The sequence below is a fragment of the Oryctolagus cuniculus genome, chromosome 3 (genome assembly GCF_051225735.1).
Source record: "Oryctolagus cuniculus isolate XC-2025 breed Fujian yellow rabbit chromosome 3, ASM5122573v1, whole genome shotgun sequence".
Lineage (NCBI taxonomy): Eukaryota > Metazoa > Chordata > Mammalia > Lagomorpha > Leporidae > Oryctolagus > Oryctolagus cuniculus.
In genome coordinates, this window is record NC_142869.1 from 29,727,912 (window position 1) to 29,747,046 (window position 19,135).

Consider the following 19,135-nt stretch of genomic DNA (forward strand, 5'->3'; position numbering starts at 1 on the left):
TATGTAAATCTCTAGTGTCTTTTCTTTGACTCATATAAAATGTCCATGGTTTCATCCCTATCTATCGTATTTCCTCATTGGTCTGTTACATTTTAGATATATTTGCCATTTTTGCTACACAAACAATCCAAAATTACTTTTCCTTGAAACTTTCTATTGCCTTTTTTGTTTAGAACAAACATACCCTAAATTATTTCTTTTAAAGTTTATTTAGTTTTGTGTATACAAAAGTCAGGGGGCAAGGGGAGAGAAAGAGAGAGAAATCTTCCATATGCTAGTTCAGGAGCCAGGAACTCAGGAATCACATATTGAGTGGCAGGGACCCATAGTCCTGCTGCCACTCAGGGTACACATTAGCACAAAGCTGGATTGGAAGTGGAGTAGCTAGGACTTCAATTAGGAACTTCCTGGCACTCTGATAATGCAATGCAATGTTCCTAGGGTGTCCCAGGTGGTGCTTAAACCACTGTGTCACAGTGCTGATCCCTACCCTAAATTCTTTGTTACCTTGTTATTGTCCTTTCAGCTCTCAGAGAAGATGTGATCAACATAGAGCCATTTTCTCACCTACTCAAATGTAGTCATGCTCTAAACTATGTAGTTATTATAAAAACACCTGTAGAATACTTATTTACTTGATAATTTCTTATTTGCTTATTTATTTTCTACCTCCCATTTACTAATATGTAAGCTCAGTGATAGTAGGAAACTTATTTGTCCTATTTACTGCCATCTTTCTAGTGCCTAACATAAAGTCTGTCACATGTTGCTCATAAAAATATTTTAAGTGATTTGGTGAACGTTTGGTTTTGGTATGACTATACCAAACCTAGCTTTTACCAAAAATATGAAATTATTTTTATAACTTATTGTTGGTCATTTTTTATTTTCCTCCTTAAAAATTATTTCCTTAATTTGTGAATTTTTGTTTCTAAAAGGTTGAAATTATTTTTTTCTGCCATTCACAAACACTTCTCCATGAATAATATATTGTGGTATGAATATTCTGTGCCCCAAATGAAAGCCAGATGGCTTGATATTCTGCTTGTTTTTAAATTGGGTTCTGACATACTGGATATATTTAAATGTTATGAAAGAATGGTGATCACATGGAATACAACTAATGGAGATATCTTGAGGTGACTTTATAAAATCAGTATTCATCATTTTAATACTTTTGAAATAAGTGTTCCCAATATGTTTAGCTTCTAATAAGTTCTCCATTATGCATATAAATGAAATAGTATCCATTGAAATATAAATACACTTTAAAACTTAGAGTTGTCAAAATCATTATTCAGAGTTAACTCAAATGTTAAACTCTGACCTTCTATAGCATGCACATCTAATTTCCACCAATTCCTGAACACAGATTTTCTGAATATATGAGGGTGCTTCAAAAGTTCTTGGAAAATGGAATTAAAATAGTTTGCTTTGTTGTAAAACATTTTGAAGTCCATATATAATGTTTCATAATATATATTTTCGATGAACTTTTTTGAAGACCCTTCATTTATGTCAGAGACTCTGAAACTGTTCTGCTTTAAACCATTTACAATGTTTATTTTATTTGGCTTTTAATTTTGTAGAAGTCTAATTTCTTGATATTTTTTCGTTTATGAATAATGCCTTTGCTGTCACATCTAAAAACATATTTACCTATTTCAGTGTCACAAAGATTTTCTCCTATTTTTTTCTATAAAGTTCTGTTGCTTTAGTCTTTACATGTAAGTTCATGATTCAGCCTAATGGATTTGACCAATTTTATGTAAAGTATGAAGTATGTCTTTTTATTTATTTTTGACAGGCAGAGTGGACAGTGAGAGAGAGAGACAGAGAGAAAGGTCTTCCTTTGCCGTTGGTTCACCCTCCAATGGCCGCCGCGGCCAGCGCGCTGCGCCCGGCGCACCGTGTTGATCCAAAGACAGGAGCCAGGTGCTTCTCCTGGTCTCCCATGGGGTGCAGGGCCCAAGCACCTGGGCCATCCTCCACTGCACTCCCTGGCCACAGCAGAGAGCTGGCCTGGAAGAGGGGCAACAGGGACAGAATCCGGCGCCCCGACCGGGACTAGAACCCGGTGTGCCGGCGCCGCAAGGCAGAGGATTAGCCTAGTGAGCCACAGCGCCGGCTTGAAGTACGTCTTATGATTATTTTTTTTGCATGTTGATGTCCATTGTTCCAGAAACTGTTTTTTTAAGAAGAAGAAAAAAAAAAAAAACAAAGACTGATCTTTCTATACTTAATTGCTTTTACATCTTTGTGAAAACAATTGTTGGGGGGATCTATTTTTAAGCTTTCTATTTTTCTGTTGATCTTTGTGTGCTTCCTTTTGCTAATGCCACACTGTCTTAGTAAATTGAGAAGTAGTGTGAATCCTTCAACATTGTTCTTTTTCAAAATTATTTTGGCTATTCTAGTTCCTTTGACTTTCTAAATAAGTCTTGGAATCATCTTGTTAATACCAGCAAAAACATCTTACCAGTATTTTTATTGAGACTATTTAATTTTACACATCAGTTTGAAGATATTATCACCACAATAATGAATAATTTAATCCATGAAAATTATGCATATGGCTCCATTTATTTAGGTCACTTTGTTTCTTTTTTATTGGTGTTTTTCAGTATGTAGATTAGACACCTATTTTGTTAAATTTATACCTAAATATTTTGGAGGTATTGGAATTATTAATGTTAAGCATTTCTATTTCCAGTTTTTCACTTATAGTATATAGAAATATAAAACATTTTTGTATGTTGACCTTGTGTTTGCTGCCTTACTAAACTCATTAATTTTAAGTACTATTTTTGTATTTTCCTTTATAGGAAATCATGTCATCTGTATATAGAGACAATTACACTTTTCTTAAAATCTGTATTTTTGTTGTTGTTGTCGCCCCATTTCACTGACTAGGACCTCCCATATGACACTGAATTTAACTGATAAGAACAGATACCTTGCCTCATTCTCACTCTTAGGGACAAAAAGCATTCAGTCTTTCACCATTAATTATGATTTGAACTATAGGCTTTTGTACACGTACATAATTTTTATCGGGTTAAGGAATTTCCTTCTTTTTTCTAATTCACTGTTTTATCCCTTATCGTGAATGGGCATTGAATTTTGTCAAATGATTTTTCTTTTTTCCTTTTTTTTTTTTTTTAAGATTTACTTATTTATTTGAGTGGTAGAGTTATAGTCAGAGAGAGGGAGAGACAGAGAGAAAGATATTCCATCCACTGGTTTACTCTCCAAATGGCTGCAACAGCAGGAGCTGGATGATCAGAAGCCAGGAGGCAGGAGTTTCTTCTGGGTCTTCCACGTGGGTGCAGGGGCCCAAGGACTTGGTCCATCCCACTGCTTTCCCAGGCCATAGCAGAGAGCTGGATCTGTAGAAGAGTAGCTGGGACTTGAATTGGCGCCCATATGGGCTCCCATATGGGATGCCGTGCCACAGCACTGTTCCCCCCCACACACTTTTTTTTTTAATGATTTATTTATTTACTTGAGAGGCAGAGTTACAGAGAGGGGGAGAGAGAGAGAGAGAAAGGTCTTCCATCCGCTGGTTCATTCCCCAAATGGCAACAACAGTAGGAGCTAGGATAATTGGAAGCTAGGAGCAGAGCATGGAGTTTCTTCCGGGTCTCCCACATAGATGCAGGGGCCTAAGCACTTGGGCCATCTTCCACTGTTTTCTCAGGCAGGGAGCTGGATCACAAGTGGAACAGCTAGGAATCCAACCGGCACCCATATGGGAAGCCAGCGCTGTGGTTGGATGCTTAACCTACTGTACCACAGAGCTGGCCCCAGTCAAATGCTTTTTCTATATCTATTAACATATTTTTTTTTCTTTTCATGATTTTTAAAAGTGCTGAACATTTTTAAAAATGGGGCTGGCTTTGTGGTGCAGGGAGGTAAGCTGCCATCTGTAATGCTGGTATCCAATATCATAGTATCAGTTTGAGTCTTGGCTGCTGTGCTTCCAGTCCAGCTCCCGGTTAATGTGCCTGGAAAGGCTGTAGAAGAAGGCGTAAGTGCTTGGGCCTTTGCACCCATGTGGGAGACACGAATTGAACACGGCCTCGGGGCCAGCGCCGTGCCTCACTTGGTTAATCCTCTGCCTGCGGTGCTGGCATCCCATATGGGCGCTGGGTTCTAGTCCCGGTTGCTCCTCTTCCAGTCCAGCTCTCTGCTGTGGTTCGGGAAGGCACTGGACGATGGCCCAAGTACTTGGGCCCTTATATCTGCATGGGAGATCAGGAGGAAGCACCTGGCTCCTGGCTTCAGATCGACGTAGCTCCAGCCATAGTGGCCATTTGCGGGGTGAACCAATGGAAGGAAGACCTTTCTCTCTCTCTCCCTCTCACTGTCTAACTCTATCTGTCAAATAAATTAAAAAAAAAAAATGCCTCTTGGCTTCAGCTTCAATCAGCCCTGGCTGTTGTGGCCATTTGGGTATGGATAGAAGATTAATCATCTCTCTCTCCCCTCCATTATGCCTTTGAAATACATACATGCATAAAATCTAGTTTTGCATTTATGAAATAAGCCAGTTGGTTGTTACATACTATGCCTTTTATATATTGCTGTGTTTGTATATTTATTTTAAAAACAGTAGTTGAAACCAGGAGCCAAGAGCTTCCTCTGGCTTTACCACATTGCATGGGCCCAGCTCCAGCCATAGCAGTCATCTGGGGGAGTGAACCAGTGGACGGAGGACCTTTGTCTCTCCCTCTCTCTACCTGTAACTCTGCCTCTCAAATAAAAAAAAAAAAAAATAAAAAAAAATAAAAAACTTTAAAAAAGTAAAAGAATAGTATTTGAAATAGGTGTTATTATGACTATCTAAATCCTGAAATAGCTTTAAAAATCATGACCAACTCACTTGTTTACTAATTTTGTCAATAAATACATCACAGCTGCTCTGCATCATTGTTCTAATGCTGGATATTAGAACATTGAACAGTATGTACAGTTGTTGCTGTTCCTAGAATGCTCAGGTGGTAATAGTGTCATGAAGAACAATAAAACTGTGTAAGGAAGGGGGAGTCACAAAGTAAGGGACTGAAGCTATGTTAAATATATTAGGGAAGGACTCTGCTGTAAGTGACTTTAGAACAGAGACATGAATGAAGTTAGGGAGCCTGCCATCTTATTTGTGGAAGATTGTTCAAGGCCAAGAGAATAGCAAGTATAGTCACTGAGTCAGGGGACTTGCTTGGAGTGTTTCAAGGAAAACAAACGGGGCGGTATATCTGGAGTGCTGTTATACATGGAAAGAGTTACAGAAGGTGAAATAGTCAGGTATCTGACTTTGTAGGGTATCATAAGACAGCTTTGGATTTTATTCTAAGTATGGTGGCAACCACTTGTTTACTCACCAGATGACTATTTAGCACCTGGTATATGTCAGGTATTCTTTCATTTTAGAGAGTTACAGTAGTAATCTTAAGCCTTCATAGAGCTTAGAAGTGTTAGTGATAAGTGTATTTGTTTAGTGATGGTAGTGGAAGTGGTAGTTTAGAATATTCAGTGAGGAGACAGTTTCTTTTTGCTTTTTTGTTTTTTGTTTTTTTGACAGAGTTAGAGAGAGACAGAGAGAAAGGTCTTTCTTCCGTTGGTTCGCCCCCAAAATGGCTGCTACGGCCAGTGCGCTGCGCTGACCCGAAGCCAGGAGCCAGGTGCTTCCTCCTGGTCTCCCATGCAGCTGCAGGGCCCAAGAACTTGGGCCATCCTCCACCGCCTTCCCGGGCCACAGCAGAGAGCTGGACTGAAAGAGGAGCAACCGGGACTAGAACCTGGAGTCTGGCAGATACAGGGAGATCTTCCATCTGTTTCACTGCCCAAATGTCTGCAACAGCTAGGGAAGGATCAGGCATATGCCAGGAGTCTAAAACTCAATCCAGGTCTCCCAAATAAGTAACAGGAACCCAAGGACTTAAGCTATCATTGCTGTCTCCCAGGGTGCGTCTTAGCAGGAAGGTAGAATTCTAAGTAGAGCCAGAACTCTAACCCAGGCACTTTCATATGGGATATGAGCATTCTAAGCCCTGTCTTATCTACTGTGTCAAATGTTTGTGTCTTTTTTTGGCTTATTTTGAGATATCATATAAAAGTATAAATTTGAAGATTTGATGGGAGGATTATACAGAAATTGCTACATATTTGAGACATTAAATAATAAAATGTCTGTAAAAAAGACAAACCTATATTTTTACATCTCAGAATTAGCAATAATTAATGTTTGTTCGTTTTTACATTTAGAATTTTTCTCCCAAGTAATAAAATTTGTAGTTCAAATGCAAATCTCTGTAAGTGATCACTCATAGTTGTTTCATGGAATTTGTTTAATAACAAGTCAGTTTACTTATAACAAGTTTGGTGGATGTTCACATTTTACTCTTGTCAACATACACACACACATATATATACACACACACGTAGTTGTATATATAGTATGATTTTGAGTTTGTATTATATTTATATGATACCATACTATATATATTCTGCACTGTTCTTTTTTCCTTTTTACAATATTGTTTTTGGGGTCTCTGTATTAATACTCTAATTTTTTAAAACTGCAGCATAGTATTCTATCATTTTTTTTTTTTTTTTGACAGGCAGAGTGGATAGTGAGAGAGAGAGACAGAGAGAAAGGTCTTCCTTTTTGCCGTTGGTTCACCCTCCAATGGCCACCACGGCTGGTGCGCTGCGGCCGGCACACCGCGCTGATCCGAAGCAAGGAGCCAGGTGCTTTTCCTGGTCTCCCATGGGGTGCAGGGCCCAAGCACTTGGGCCATCCTCCACTGCACTCCCTGGCCACAGCAGAGAGCTGGCCTGGAAAAGAGGCAACCAGGACAGAATCCAGCGCCCTGACCGGGACTAGAACCCGGTGGCCGGCGTCGCTAGGTGGAGGATTAGCCTAGTGAGCCGTGGCGCCGGCCTCTATCATGTTTTGTTACCTAGGCTCTTAATATTACATTGTCTTAATATTATAGTACTTGCTCTTATAAACATTGTTCCTTTGTTTATGTCTGTTATGGACAAATTACTGAACCAATTTGAGGTTTCAGTAAATAGAAGAAATTTTGGTTATCTGCCTCCTGATGATAAATGATATTTTCAACGGAAAATGTTTTTGTCAATTTGGTGGTTAGAAAACTGGTCTTTTCCTTTGTTAATTTATATTTCCCTTATTGTGTGATTGAGTATGTGTTTCATGACCATTTGAATTTAATCATCTAGGAAGTACCTGATTGTTCTACTCTTTGCCCATTTGTAGGAGTTCTTTATGTATTCAGGTTGTTGATATATATGTGTTGCAGTTATCTTCTCTTATCACATGCTTTAACCCTGTTCGTCATTTGTGTTATTATAAAGATATGATTGTGCCTTATTTTCCTCCTTGGTCATTCTTGTTAGTGTTTGAAAAAATTTTAGAAATGAAGGAAGCAGCATTACACCTAGCGTTTTAGAACACATAATATGAGTGTGTGGCTATTTAAATGACTATCAACTGTCATGTATGTTGAAACAAATTATGGATCATCTCAATTCTAAGTATTAGATCTCTTTAAAAACTTGTAACTGTCACTATTGTAAAAATTTCTCTACTCAGACTTTAGAATTTTTAATGTTACTGGATTATCTTTTTCTGTTAGTCAGAATATGTGGTTTTACACTTTTTCTTTTGATAAAATACAATGGAATTTGCCTACTTATGGGATTAATTTTTACTGGTCATCTGGTACATTCTCTGTTTTCCAGGCAGAGGTAGCATCTTTTGTAATGAATGACTACTGATGCCTATCCATTTTTGAAAAGTGAAAAAATATTGCAGATACTTTTTCAGGAAGAACTTAAATATATTGAAGATTAGGCAAATTTTCATTGTCACATTCTTAAAAAAAGATTTATTTATTTGAAAGGCAGAGTTACAGAGAAAGACAGAGACAAACAGAAAGAGATCTTCTGTCCTCTGGTTGACTCTGTAAATGGCTGCATTGGCCCAGGCTGTGCCAAACCAATGGCACATCATCTAGATCTCCCATAGAGAGATGTGGGTTCAGGGGCCCAAGTACTTGGGCTATCTTCCACTGCTTTCTGAAACCGTTAGAGGAAGCTGGATCACAGTGGAGCAGCTGGGACATGAAATGGCACCTATATGAGATGCTGGCATTGTAGGAGGTAGGCTAACCTGCTGTGCCACAACATGGGCCCCTCATTGTGAAGTTATTTATACGTTTTTGCTTGTAGTTCAGCTCCTTTAAACCTTCTTACACATATACTTAGTATTGTTTTAGTTTTTATTAAGACTCTCCAGATTAAGTTTAGAAATGCTAGTTAAGAGCAATTTATTATATTTTATAGAGATAATAATTATTTTTTAAAAATATTTATTTATTTACTTGAAAGCCAGAGTTACAGAGAAAGAGAGAGAGGCAGACAGAATCTTCCATCTGCTGTTTACTCCCCAAATGGCCACCACAGCCGGAGTTGAGCCAGACAAAAGCCAAGAGCCAGGAGCTTCTTCTGGGTCTCTCACGAGGGTGGCAGGGACCTAAGTACTTAGGTAGTCTGCTGCTTTCCCAGGTGCATGATCAAGGAGCTGGATTGGAAGTGGAGCATCCGGGAACTAAACTGGTGCCCATGTGGGATGCCTGCACTGCAGGTAACCCACTATGCCACAGTGCTGGCCCCAATAATTTGTACTTTAGATCAAAAGTATAGATTGATCCTCATTTTTTTTCACAGTGATTACCTTATTCCAGGTTGGAATTTATTTTTTCCTTTTTGCCTTTGTTTAAAAATGACATCCTGAGATGTAATTATGTCCACAAATATTCTCTGGGCACATATGCTGTGCTAAGTAGTATGAAACTTTAGTAAAAATTTTTGGATAGTAGGCCAAGAGTCAGAGTGAAGAATAGCTTAGTAGTTATTGAGATAATATTGGGATTTGGGAGATAAAGGAGGAGTTTGGGTTTACGTGTTTTAATCACAGACATAAAAAATGTTGGCCTTGAGAAAAGTATAATCATAAAACTTCTTTATGGATATCTGATCATTTATTTTTACTTTATTTTAGGTTTCCGGAAATTCTCTGCAGGAATCGCCATGACCCCAGCTTTGAGGGAGGCAACAACAAAGGGAATCTTCTTTTCATCTTTGCCAAGTGCCATGGAGTCTGACAAGATGCTATGCATTGAAAGTCCAAGAACTGTGGATGAAAAGCTAACGCGAGACACTTTCTCTCAGATGCTGGGATTTCCTACTTCTGAATCTACTCTTAATACTAATTTTGTGAATTTAAAACATTTTGGCTCCCCACAGTCTTCAAAACATTATCAGACAGTGATTTTAATGAGTTCTAATTCCGCATTAAATAAATACACTGAGAGTTACAACCAAAAGGCATCAGGGGAGCCCAGTTGCAATAAACTGAAAAGCATATTGTGTAATGGCAAAAACATTCAGTTAAGTAAAATCTGCCATTCTCACTCTGAAGAGTTCATCACAAAAGAACCTCTATCAGATACCACAAGTCAGTGCATGAAAGACATACAAATTATTTTGGATTCAAATATAACCAAAGACACGAATGCAGATAAAGTGCAACTGCAAAACTGTAAATGGTACCAAAAGAAGGCACTTTTGGATAAGCTTAGTGATGCTGAGATTAAAAAGGGTTCATTGAACTGTGCTCAAAAGAAAATTGGACCTGGCCACTCAAATGTTCTTATTAGTTCCACAGCTGCTGAAAAAGAGGAGGAAGTGAATGCTCGGCTACTTCACTGTGTAAGCAAACAGAAAATTTTACTTAGCCAGGCTAGAAGAACTCAGAAACATTTGCAGATGCTCCTGGCAAAGCATGTTGTTAAGCACTATGGTCAGCAAATGAAATTTTCTGTGAAGCATCAGCTCCCCAACATGAAGATCTTTCATGAACCTACCACAATTATGGATAATACTTCAGCTAAATGCACTGAAGTTAAGCCAGAAGTTAATATATTGACTGCAGAGAATAAATTGTGGAATGATACAAAAAATGGCTTTGCACAGTGTACAGCTGCAGAAATCCAAAGATTTGCACTGTCTGCTACAGGGTTGTTGTCTCATGTTGAAGAGGGGCTGGATTCTGATGCTACTGATAGCAGCTCTGATGACGATTTGGATGAATATGCCATTAGAAAAAATGTGGCAGTGTAAGTGCAAAATTATTATTAGACCTTTTTTGTTCTGTATGTGGCAGCAATTGTCTTTTTTTCAAAATATGTTAAAAGGAAGTGGATTTTCTAAAATCTTAATGCTATAATCTTTAAATTATAAAACTGGTAAATGTTTGAAATGTTTTGTTCATTAAACTATTGTGTGTGAATATATACAGTCATCCCCCAGTATCCACTGAGGATTGATTCTAGTCCTGCCCCACCCCCATGGATACCAAAATCCATGGATTCTCACATGCCTTATATGAAATGGCATAGTATTTGCATATAGCCTACCTTATGTTCTGGTATACTTTTTTTTTTTCTGATATACTTTGAATCATCTCTTGATTACTCATAATACCTAATACAATGTAAATGTGTAAATAATTGTTTTATGATATAGGGAATGATGACAGGAAAAAAGTCTGTACATATTCAATATGTGTACAATTTTTAAAAAATATTTTATTAAAATCTTTAAAATTTATTTTTATTTTGTTTAAAAGGCAGAGTTCAGAGATCTTGCATCTGCTGTTTACTCCCCAATTGCCTGAAATAGCCAGGGATGGGCCAAGCTGAAGCCAGGAGCCTAGAACTCTATTTGAGTCTCCCACATTGGTGGTTTGGACCCAAGTACTTCAGCTATCTCTGCCACCTTCTAGGGTATGCACATTAGCAGGAAGCTTAATTGGAAGTGAAGGAGCCAGAACTCAAAACCAGGCATGCCCATAATGGGATGTGGGCATCCTAAGCAACAACTTAACTTCTGAACCAAATAGCCACCCCTTTTAAAAAATATTTTAGATTTTTGGTTCATTGAGTACATGAATATAATCTGTGGATATGGAGAGCTGACTGTACATACTATTTAAAAATGAATTACTCAACTGTTCTACCTAGGAAAACTCAAAAAGGAATAATAAAAACCAAAAAGCTATAAATAACCATTCTTTTCCATTCTTGAATAAAATAAAGGCTTAATTCCTATATAACTGAAAGTAAAATAACTTAAAGTTTGCACATAGGTAATCTTCTTTAGCTTTTGGAGTTTAGCAGTTCAGAATATATGTGAGTTGACCTGCTACTTTTTTTTAAAAAAATACTATTTATTTATGCATTGTATCCACAACTTTAAGATATAGCCTCCACTAACTCAGTATATTTTTGCTGAATTAAGTAAAATAAAATTAAAGTATCTACCATAATATACCCATCAAGTGCTTATGATGTGCTAGACACTAGAGGTTCACTTGTGGATTAAATATTCACAACCTCTGCCCTCTTGGCCATTTACTTGAAAGAAAGGTATCTAGATAGTTTGTAAAAAGTAGAGAAAAGCTAGTGTGTTATCACACTATGGTAACATTCCAAAATAACTGTCCAGTTGATGTTTCTGAGATGATAGAAAAACATCTGTATCTTTGCTGATAGGCATTAGCCTCCAGTAGCCATTGAAATTTATTTGGTAGGGGCTGGCACTGTGGCACAGCAGGTTAAAGCTCCAGCCTGTAGCACTGGCACCCCATATGGGTGCCGGTTCTAGTCCCAGCTGCTACTCTTCCAATCCAGCTCTCTGCTGTGGCCTGGGAAAGCAGTAGAAGATGGCCCAAGTCCTTGGGTCCCTGCACCATGTAGGAGACCTGGAAGAAGCTCCTGGCTCCTGGCTTCGGATCTGCTCAGCTCTGGCCATTGTGGTCATTTGGGGAGTGAACCAACAGAATGGGAGACCTCTCTCTCTCTGCCTCTCCTTCTCTCTCTGTAACTCTGACTTTCAAATAAATAAAATAGCTCTTTAAAAAAATTATTTGGATGTGGGAGTTAAAATAGTTAAAGTTTATTTTTCTGGCTGGCATTGTTTTAATTAGTTACATATAATATCTCATTTAATTATTTCAACAACTTTTGGGAAGTAATTGTTTTTATCTTTGTTTCATTTAAGAAGAAACAAACTCAGCATGGTTAAGCAGCTTGCCCCTAGTCAAAGCCAAATAAGTGGTACAACCAGACTTTGCTATGTATGTATAAGTCTAAACCCATGCTTATTCTCTTGTACCTTGTTGCTTTCTCAATATTATATTCAATTTATACTATGGCTACAAAACTTACTAGGCCAGGGCCAGCGCTGACATAGTGGGTAAGACAGCTGCCTGCAGTGCTGGCATCCCATATGGGTGCTGGTTCGAGCCTGGGTTATAGGAACCCATTTACTTGAAACATTATTGCTGCCTTTCAGGCTTGGCATTAGCAGAAATGCTATAGTCAGAAGGTGGACATTAAACCCACTTTCATATGGGATGTAGAAATCTTTTTTTTTTTTAAGAGTTATTTTATTTATTTGAAAGAGTTACAGAGAGAGGTAGAGACAGAGAGAGAGGTCTTTCATCTGCTGGTTCATTCCCCAGATGGCCACAACAGCCAGAGCTGCGCCGATCTGAAGCCAGGAGCCAGAAGCTTCTTCCTGGTCTCCCACGTGGGTGCAGGGGCCCAAGAACTTAGGCCATCTTCTACTGCTTTCCCAAGCCACAGCAGAGAGCAGGATCGGAAGAGGAGCAGCCGGGACTAGAACCGGCGCCCATATGGGATGCCAGCACTTCAGGCCAGGGCGTTAACCCGCTGCGCCACAGTGCTGGCCCTGGGATGTAGGAATCTCAACCAGAGTCCTAATAGCTCAGCCAGATGCCCACCTCTGAATCTTAATGTTAATTAGATTTTTTTTTTTTTTTGACAGGAGAGTGGACAGTGAGAGAGAGAGACAGAAAGGTCTTCCTTTTGCCATTGGTTTCACCCTCCAATGGCCGCCGCGGCCGGCGCGCTGTGGCCAGCGCACCGCGCTGATCCGAAGCAAGGAGCCAGGTGCTTCTCCTGGTCTCCCATGCAGGTGCAGGGCCCAAGGACTTGGGCCATCCTCCACTGCACTCCCTGGCCACAGCAGAGAGCTGGCCTGGAAGAGGGGCAACCGGGACAGAATCCAGTGCCCCGACCGGGACTAGAACCTGGTGTGCCAGCGCTGCAAGGCGGAGGATTAGCCTAGTGAGCCATGACGCCGGCTTAATTAGATTTTTATTACCTCTACTGAATATAAGAACTCCTCAAATTAAGTAACAACTTCAGAGTTACTAAAGTTTACTTCAACTTGATTTTAAGCAATTTGAGGGAAAATATTACTCTTACTACTTTTGTATACCTATTACATGGCATTGTCTTCGGTTTAGTGGTTGTGGATATTTGTTGAGTAAATGAATATTTCTGTATATGTATGTGTAGTTATATAGATATAAAATTGTAGATGACAATATGTAAAATTTCTGTATATATACAGTTGAATCTCTGGACCTGTAGATTCCACATCTGTGGATTCAACCAACCATGGGTCAAAATATTAGAAAAAAATTGCATCTTTTGTAAACATGTACAGACTTCCTTGTCATTATTCCCGCAGTAATACGGTATTACAGCTATTTATATAACATTTGCATTGTATTAAGTATTATAAGTAATATAGAGATGATTTAAATTATATAGGAGGATGTGTGTCTGTATATTTAAATAGTACAACATTTTATATAGAAACTTGAACATCCATAGATTTTTGTTGTCTTCCAGAGTACTGGAACAAATCCACATGGACAAAGAGGGACAACAGGATATGATGTTTTTCTTCATTCATTCTGGAGTTGCATTAACTTTACCTGCTGTTTTTTTCTTCTCTTTCTTTTGTTTCTAATTCCATACTAGCCACAAGGTGTATTTTGTACATTTTAGATCATACATGAATGTGTGTTCCTGGAATGAATGAGTGAACTATTCCAAAATATGGACACTTAAAGTACTGGTTTTATTATAACATCTAACATTTGTAATTTTTAAAAACTGATGAGTAAAATATAATTACCTTAAAACCTTAGATTATATTATCATTATATGCCTTCTATTTTTGTTTCAGTTTACAGCCCTGATAGGAAAATAAATTTATTCACTTTGATCAGGAAATTTTCTGTGAAGGAATATAATTGTTTTAGGAAATTGGAAAGAATGCATATTAGTCATTATCATTACCATTGTTGGTTTAAGTAAATATTTGATTTACCTCTTTTACTTTCCCTCTAAAAATGTAGGCAGTAGGTTAATTCATAATGACAGTATTGATAGGCTAAAAATAGTTATTGATTGAGAAGCTAGTATTTGTTAGAAGGAAAAAAGTCAGTTTTCTTCAGAAAGGATAATAGGAGCATTTTTTTTGTCGGTTTGAACTATAGTATGTAAAGAATATCTCCTTTCCCCCACTCACATTTTACATTTTTCTTTTCCTTTGCTGAAGGAGCTGAAGTTCTGGACATCATTTAGATAGATGACTTGCTATATGATCCTAAGCAAGGTTAATCTTAACATTTCTGAATCAGATTCCTCCTGTCTTATCTACCTAAAGAACTCTGGAAATGATTAGAGGAAATATAAATTATAAAGTGCCAATATATAATAAGGCATTGAAAAGGATGCCACTAAAAGTTGCTTTATCAAGCAATTTATTTGAGCTTATATTGCTGAGGAAAATTTGAGGAGCAGTGTAAATAGACATGCCTTAGAGTTAACTACACTTTGAGAAGTCAGGAGCATGATTATTTGTTTACCAGTCTCGTCAGTTATTGGTTGAAGGTTGTTGTGGTAGCATTAATTCCCTGACTTCATTCTAACACTTGAGTGGCAAAGCAAGCTCTAGCAAGAATAAAAAAGAAGCCCTTAGTTAATGAACTGTAGGTGCTGGTAGTTTTAACAGTCAGCCCTCTGTGTATTGAACTAGTGAAATATGAGGGCATGTGGGTGGGTCACTGATAAGAATCTGCTATCATTATCTTATTTCTCTTCTGATAGTAGAGCCTGCAGATTCTAGCATTTCTTCTCTTTTCTCCTAGGGAATGATGATCAGTTATTTTCTTCCAGAATGAATGTTGGAGAAACTCACAGATTTTTGACACAAGCCTATTTTGATCCTCTGAAGTTTTAGAAAATGAAGAAACACGGTTCCTTGTCCTATTCCAGGAAACCTGCCAGTATCTTCCAAATCACACAACTGTCTCAAATATTCGGGGAAGGGGGGAAATCCAGACCAGTCCCCATCTATTCAATTTTTCTTTGAGATTTCATTCAGATATGTAAATAAGCAGGCTTAATAAGGAAATTCTTTTTAACAGATTTAGGCATTCATCAAGAAAGGAGAATTGTTGATAAGTTAGAGCTGTTGGGCGAAGCTTTCCAGAATGAAAAACAGAAATAACAAAGTAGTTTCTTACAGAGCAACAGAAATGAATGCGCATGGTTTTGTTCCTGCTTTACTCTTTTGCCAGTGGAAAGGAAAAGAACTGAAAAGCCAGGTGATCTCATATTCCCCTTTGAGGAAATGGATAAATAGCAAGAGGAACTCAGTGTGAGATTCAAAGGGTAAAGAAATTCATAATATTCCGCTGATAAATTGCAAACAAGAGTTCCTTTGTATTTGTATGTGCTTACCAAACTGTTTTTGCATTCATGATCTCTTTTATTCTCTGTACTTCTAAAATAGATGGGAGAAGCTTGACTTTGTTTTATTTCACTCAACAAAAAGTTGAATGGAAAACAATTCTAGAGAATTTTCAATGATACTTAAATGAAGAGCTTTTTCCATTTTGTGAGAGGACAAGCAGAAGGGAAGTGAAAGGCAGCAATTCAAAAGTGTAGTCGTGCAATGCATTATTAGCAAGTAAAAAATGGTCAAGAAATACCTTACACTGGTGCATGTGGACACTTTTGAAGAAAGTAATAATTCAATTAACATAAGCGCATTCTTTTTTTTTTTTAAGATTTATTTATTTTATTTGAAAGAGTTACAGAGAGAGGAGAGGCAGAGAGAGAGAGAGAGAGTGAAATCTTCCATCTGATGGTTCACTCCCCAGTTGGCCGCAAAGGCTGGAGCTGTGCCAGTCCGAAGACAGGAGCCAGGAGATTCTTCCTGGTCTCCCACGCGGGTGCAGGGGCCCAAGGCGTTGGGCCATCTTCTACTGCTTTTCCAGATCATAGCAGAGAGCCGGATCGGAAGTGGAGCAGCAGGGACTAGAACCGGCACCCATATGAGATTGTCGGCACCACAGGCCAGGAAGTTAACCCCCTGCTCCACAGCGCCAGCCGCAAGCTCATTCATTTTTTAAAAGACTTATTTATAATTTGTGATCTTCATAGATTGTGTGGTTCCTAGATAGGCTCCGTGTTTGGCAGAAGAAATAACCTGGATTATTACACCATGTACTTTAGGCTATAATACTGTATCTGAAGACTAGCTGGCATAGAACAAGTTGTGTTTGTATTCTTTTTTGTACAGATCTATTTATTTATTTATTTGAGAGGTAGCGTTACAGAGAGATAGAAGGAGGGAGAAACAGAGAGAGGTCTTCCATCCGCTGGTTCACTCCCCAAATGGCCACAATGGCTGGAGCTGAGCCATCTTGATCCAAAGCCAGGAGCCAGGAGCTTCCTCCGGGTGTTCCACAAGCACCTGGGCTATCTTCCACTGCTTTCCCAGACCATTGCAGAGAGCTAGATTAGAGGAAAAGCAGCCAGGACACAAACCAGCACCCATATGGGATGCTGGCACCACAGGTGGAGTCTAAGCCTACTGTTCCACAGCGCCAGCCCCATGTTTGTCTTCTCTTAACTATGAAAAGAAACTTTATTACTATGAAGTAGAAGTTTTCCATTTAAAAAGCTTCACCTTGTTTGTATATGTATGCATTTCTTTTAATCTTGCTCTGGCTTATTAAATAAGTCCTTTCTTCTTCACCCCCTGCACATCTGAGCATGACCAAGTTCAACTGTTGTTTAGATTGCCTTGATTATTATATAATGGGGAGAGATGGAGAAACATCCTTTTGCACAATACTGTTTAAAAAACTCTTTAGGTGATTATAAGTAATACTCCTTCTTAATGCTAGTTTTATAATTGTCATCACTTAAAAATCCTATGTACCTGTAATTTTAAAGCAAATTATCTTCATAGGAAAAAACTATGGTAGGTATATCCTGTCTAGGGTAAGCAGAATAATAAGCCTCTTTGGAGTAGTTGTATATTCACAGGATGAAATCATCAGCCTAGCTTTCGTAATTTTGACAAGCAAGCACAGCTCAGAAGGGTGGTATCAGAAGATAGCAAATTAGGAGAAGCCAGCCTTTATCCTCCCACAAAAATCACATAGAAATCTATTCATGCATGAGAATACCCTTGAGAGACCTGAGGAGTTCACTGTGCAGCAACACAGTGAAGGGAAAAAAATGTAAAAACTGCATAGAAAGGATAGCTGGGGACAGTCACATACTGGAAATATCTGAAGATAGCTACGAAATAAAACTGAAGCACTTGAGAAGGGGAGGAGCTGTCTGTACCAGGCATGCAGCAGGCGCTACCGTGGTCACCAGGAGCCTGTTTTGCAGACAACACTGGCATCTTTTGCCTCTGAGGTAAACGACAACCATCAGTGCTGCAGACCTGGAGGAGGAGATGCTGCTGCACTTCCCACCATCAGAAAGGAGCTGCTGTTGTGCCAATTCAGGTTTGAAAGTTCTACCTTTTCAACACCACAAATTCCCCACACACCAGCTCTTTTTAACTCGTGGTACTACACACCAGAATCTGCTCCATGGCTGCATCATGTGTACTCTAACTTCAGGCATCAAAGCCACTCCTTCTTCAGGCTGGCCATGGAACCTGGGTCATTGTAAATGCACCTGTGCTACATGGGCTCTATTGCCACTCTGTGGGCACCTGTGCCTCTGACATCTTAGTCATCATCACAGTGTGCTAGCCTACTTCCCATATCCCAGAATCCCAGTAGCTCCTCATGTACCTTCATCTCAAGTAGAATCTGAGGTGTAATAGAACCACTACCACTGCAGGATGTTCTGCAACTCAGAATCATAGAACTGCAATTATACAGTGTATGTTCACACTGGAGATACTGGCTCTGCTTCCACAGTAAGGGAGCCCATGCATCAGGCTCTGGAGCAACCGTATTTCTGCACATGCTGGCTTTGTGGACCCCAGTTCCCTGACTTCTGTAAGAAATAACACCTTGCATGCTGTTACCAATGTGACAGTGGGGTTCCAGTATCCTGGGCATGGATGCCTCTGCAATTGCAAGCACTGAAGCCATGATCCCTTCCATATGCCTGTACTATAAACCCCACCTCTGTGGCTGCTCACTAGATGCTGCATGTCAGACACCATTGCTGCCACCATGCAAGCATATGTGTAAGCCAGACGCAGTGACAAGAAGTGATCCATTGGATCACAATATCCATTGTAGGAAAAAAAGAGATTAGAAGCCCTAAACAGCCTTTGGCACTGAAGAATTCATCAACCCTTGCTGCTGTGAGCATGAAATTCATAGCTCCTTGAAGACACCTGCAGTGTTTGCCAAGCCTACCTTTGCACATAGAGCCGTACTGAGATTATGCTGCTGTGCCCTTGCAGAAGCCAGAACTGTTGAACTTCACTCAGTTGTTTTTTTTTTTTTTTTTGAAAGGAAGAGTGACAAGGTAGAAAGAACAAAAAGACATTCACTGTCCCACTCCCCAGATGGCTACAAATGGTTGGGGTGGGCCATTTCAAAGTCAGGAGGCAGGAACTTCATCTTGATCTCCCACATGTGTAACAGGGACCCAAGTAAGTGAGCTGCCATCTGCTGCTTCCAGGTGCTTTAGCAGGAAGCCAGATCCAAAGCAGAGGAGCTGGAAGTATTTTTTGAAAGGAAGCTAAGTAAACTACAAGAGAACACAACTCAAAAACTCAGGAAACCAATATACAAGCAAAGCAAGAAGTATAACAGAAATTGAAATCAACAAAAGACCTAAGGTTGGGCAGTTGGCCTAGCAGTTAAGGTGCTGTTTGGATGCCTGTATCC

The 19,135-nt window shown here is 39.1% G+C and overlaps 1 protein-coding gene across 16 annotated transcripts in view; it reads left to right on the forward strand.

The window, feature by feature from the left end:
- The window catches only part of KANSL1L (KAT8 regulatory NSL complex subunit 1 like), a 176,944-nt gene that overhangs the window by 8,808 nt on the left and 149,001 nt on the right, over positions 1-19,135 (forward strand). For 15 of the 16 annotated variants that reach the window (XR_011387126.2, XR_016231905.1, XR_016231906.1 and 12 more), the window contains exon 2: positions 9,089-10,205. Coding sequence is in view for 12 of the 16 variants with exons in the window: in XM_017343073.4 (XP_017198562.4) it covers positions 9,118-10,205 (1,088 nt within the window). In the remaining 4 variants the exon portion in view is untranslated. Of the gene's footprint in view, positions 1-50; positions 8,188-9,088; positions 10,206-19,135 lie in introns of those variants that run through there. The other variant, XM_051849169.3, reaches the window with a different exon arrangement.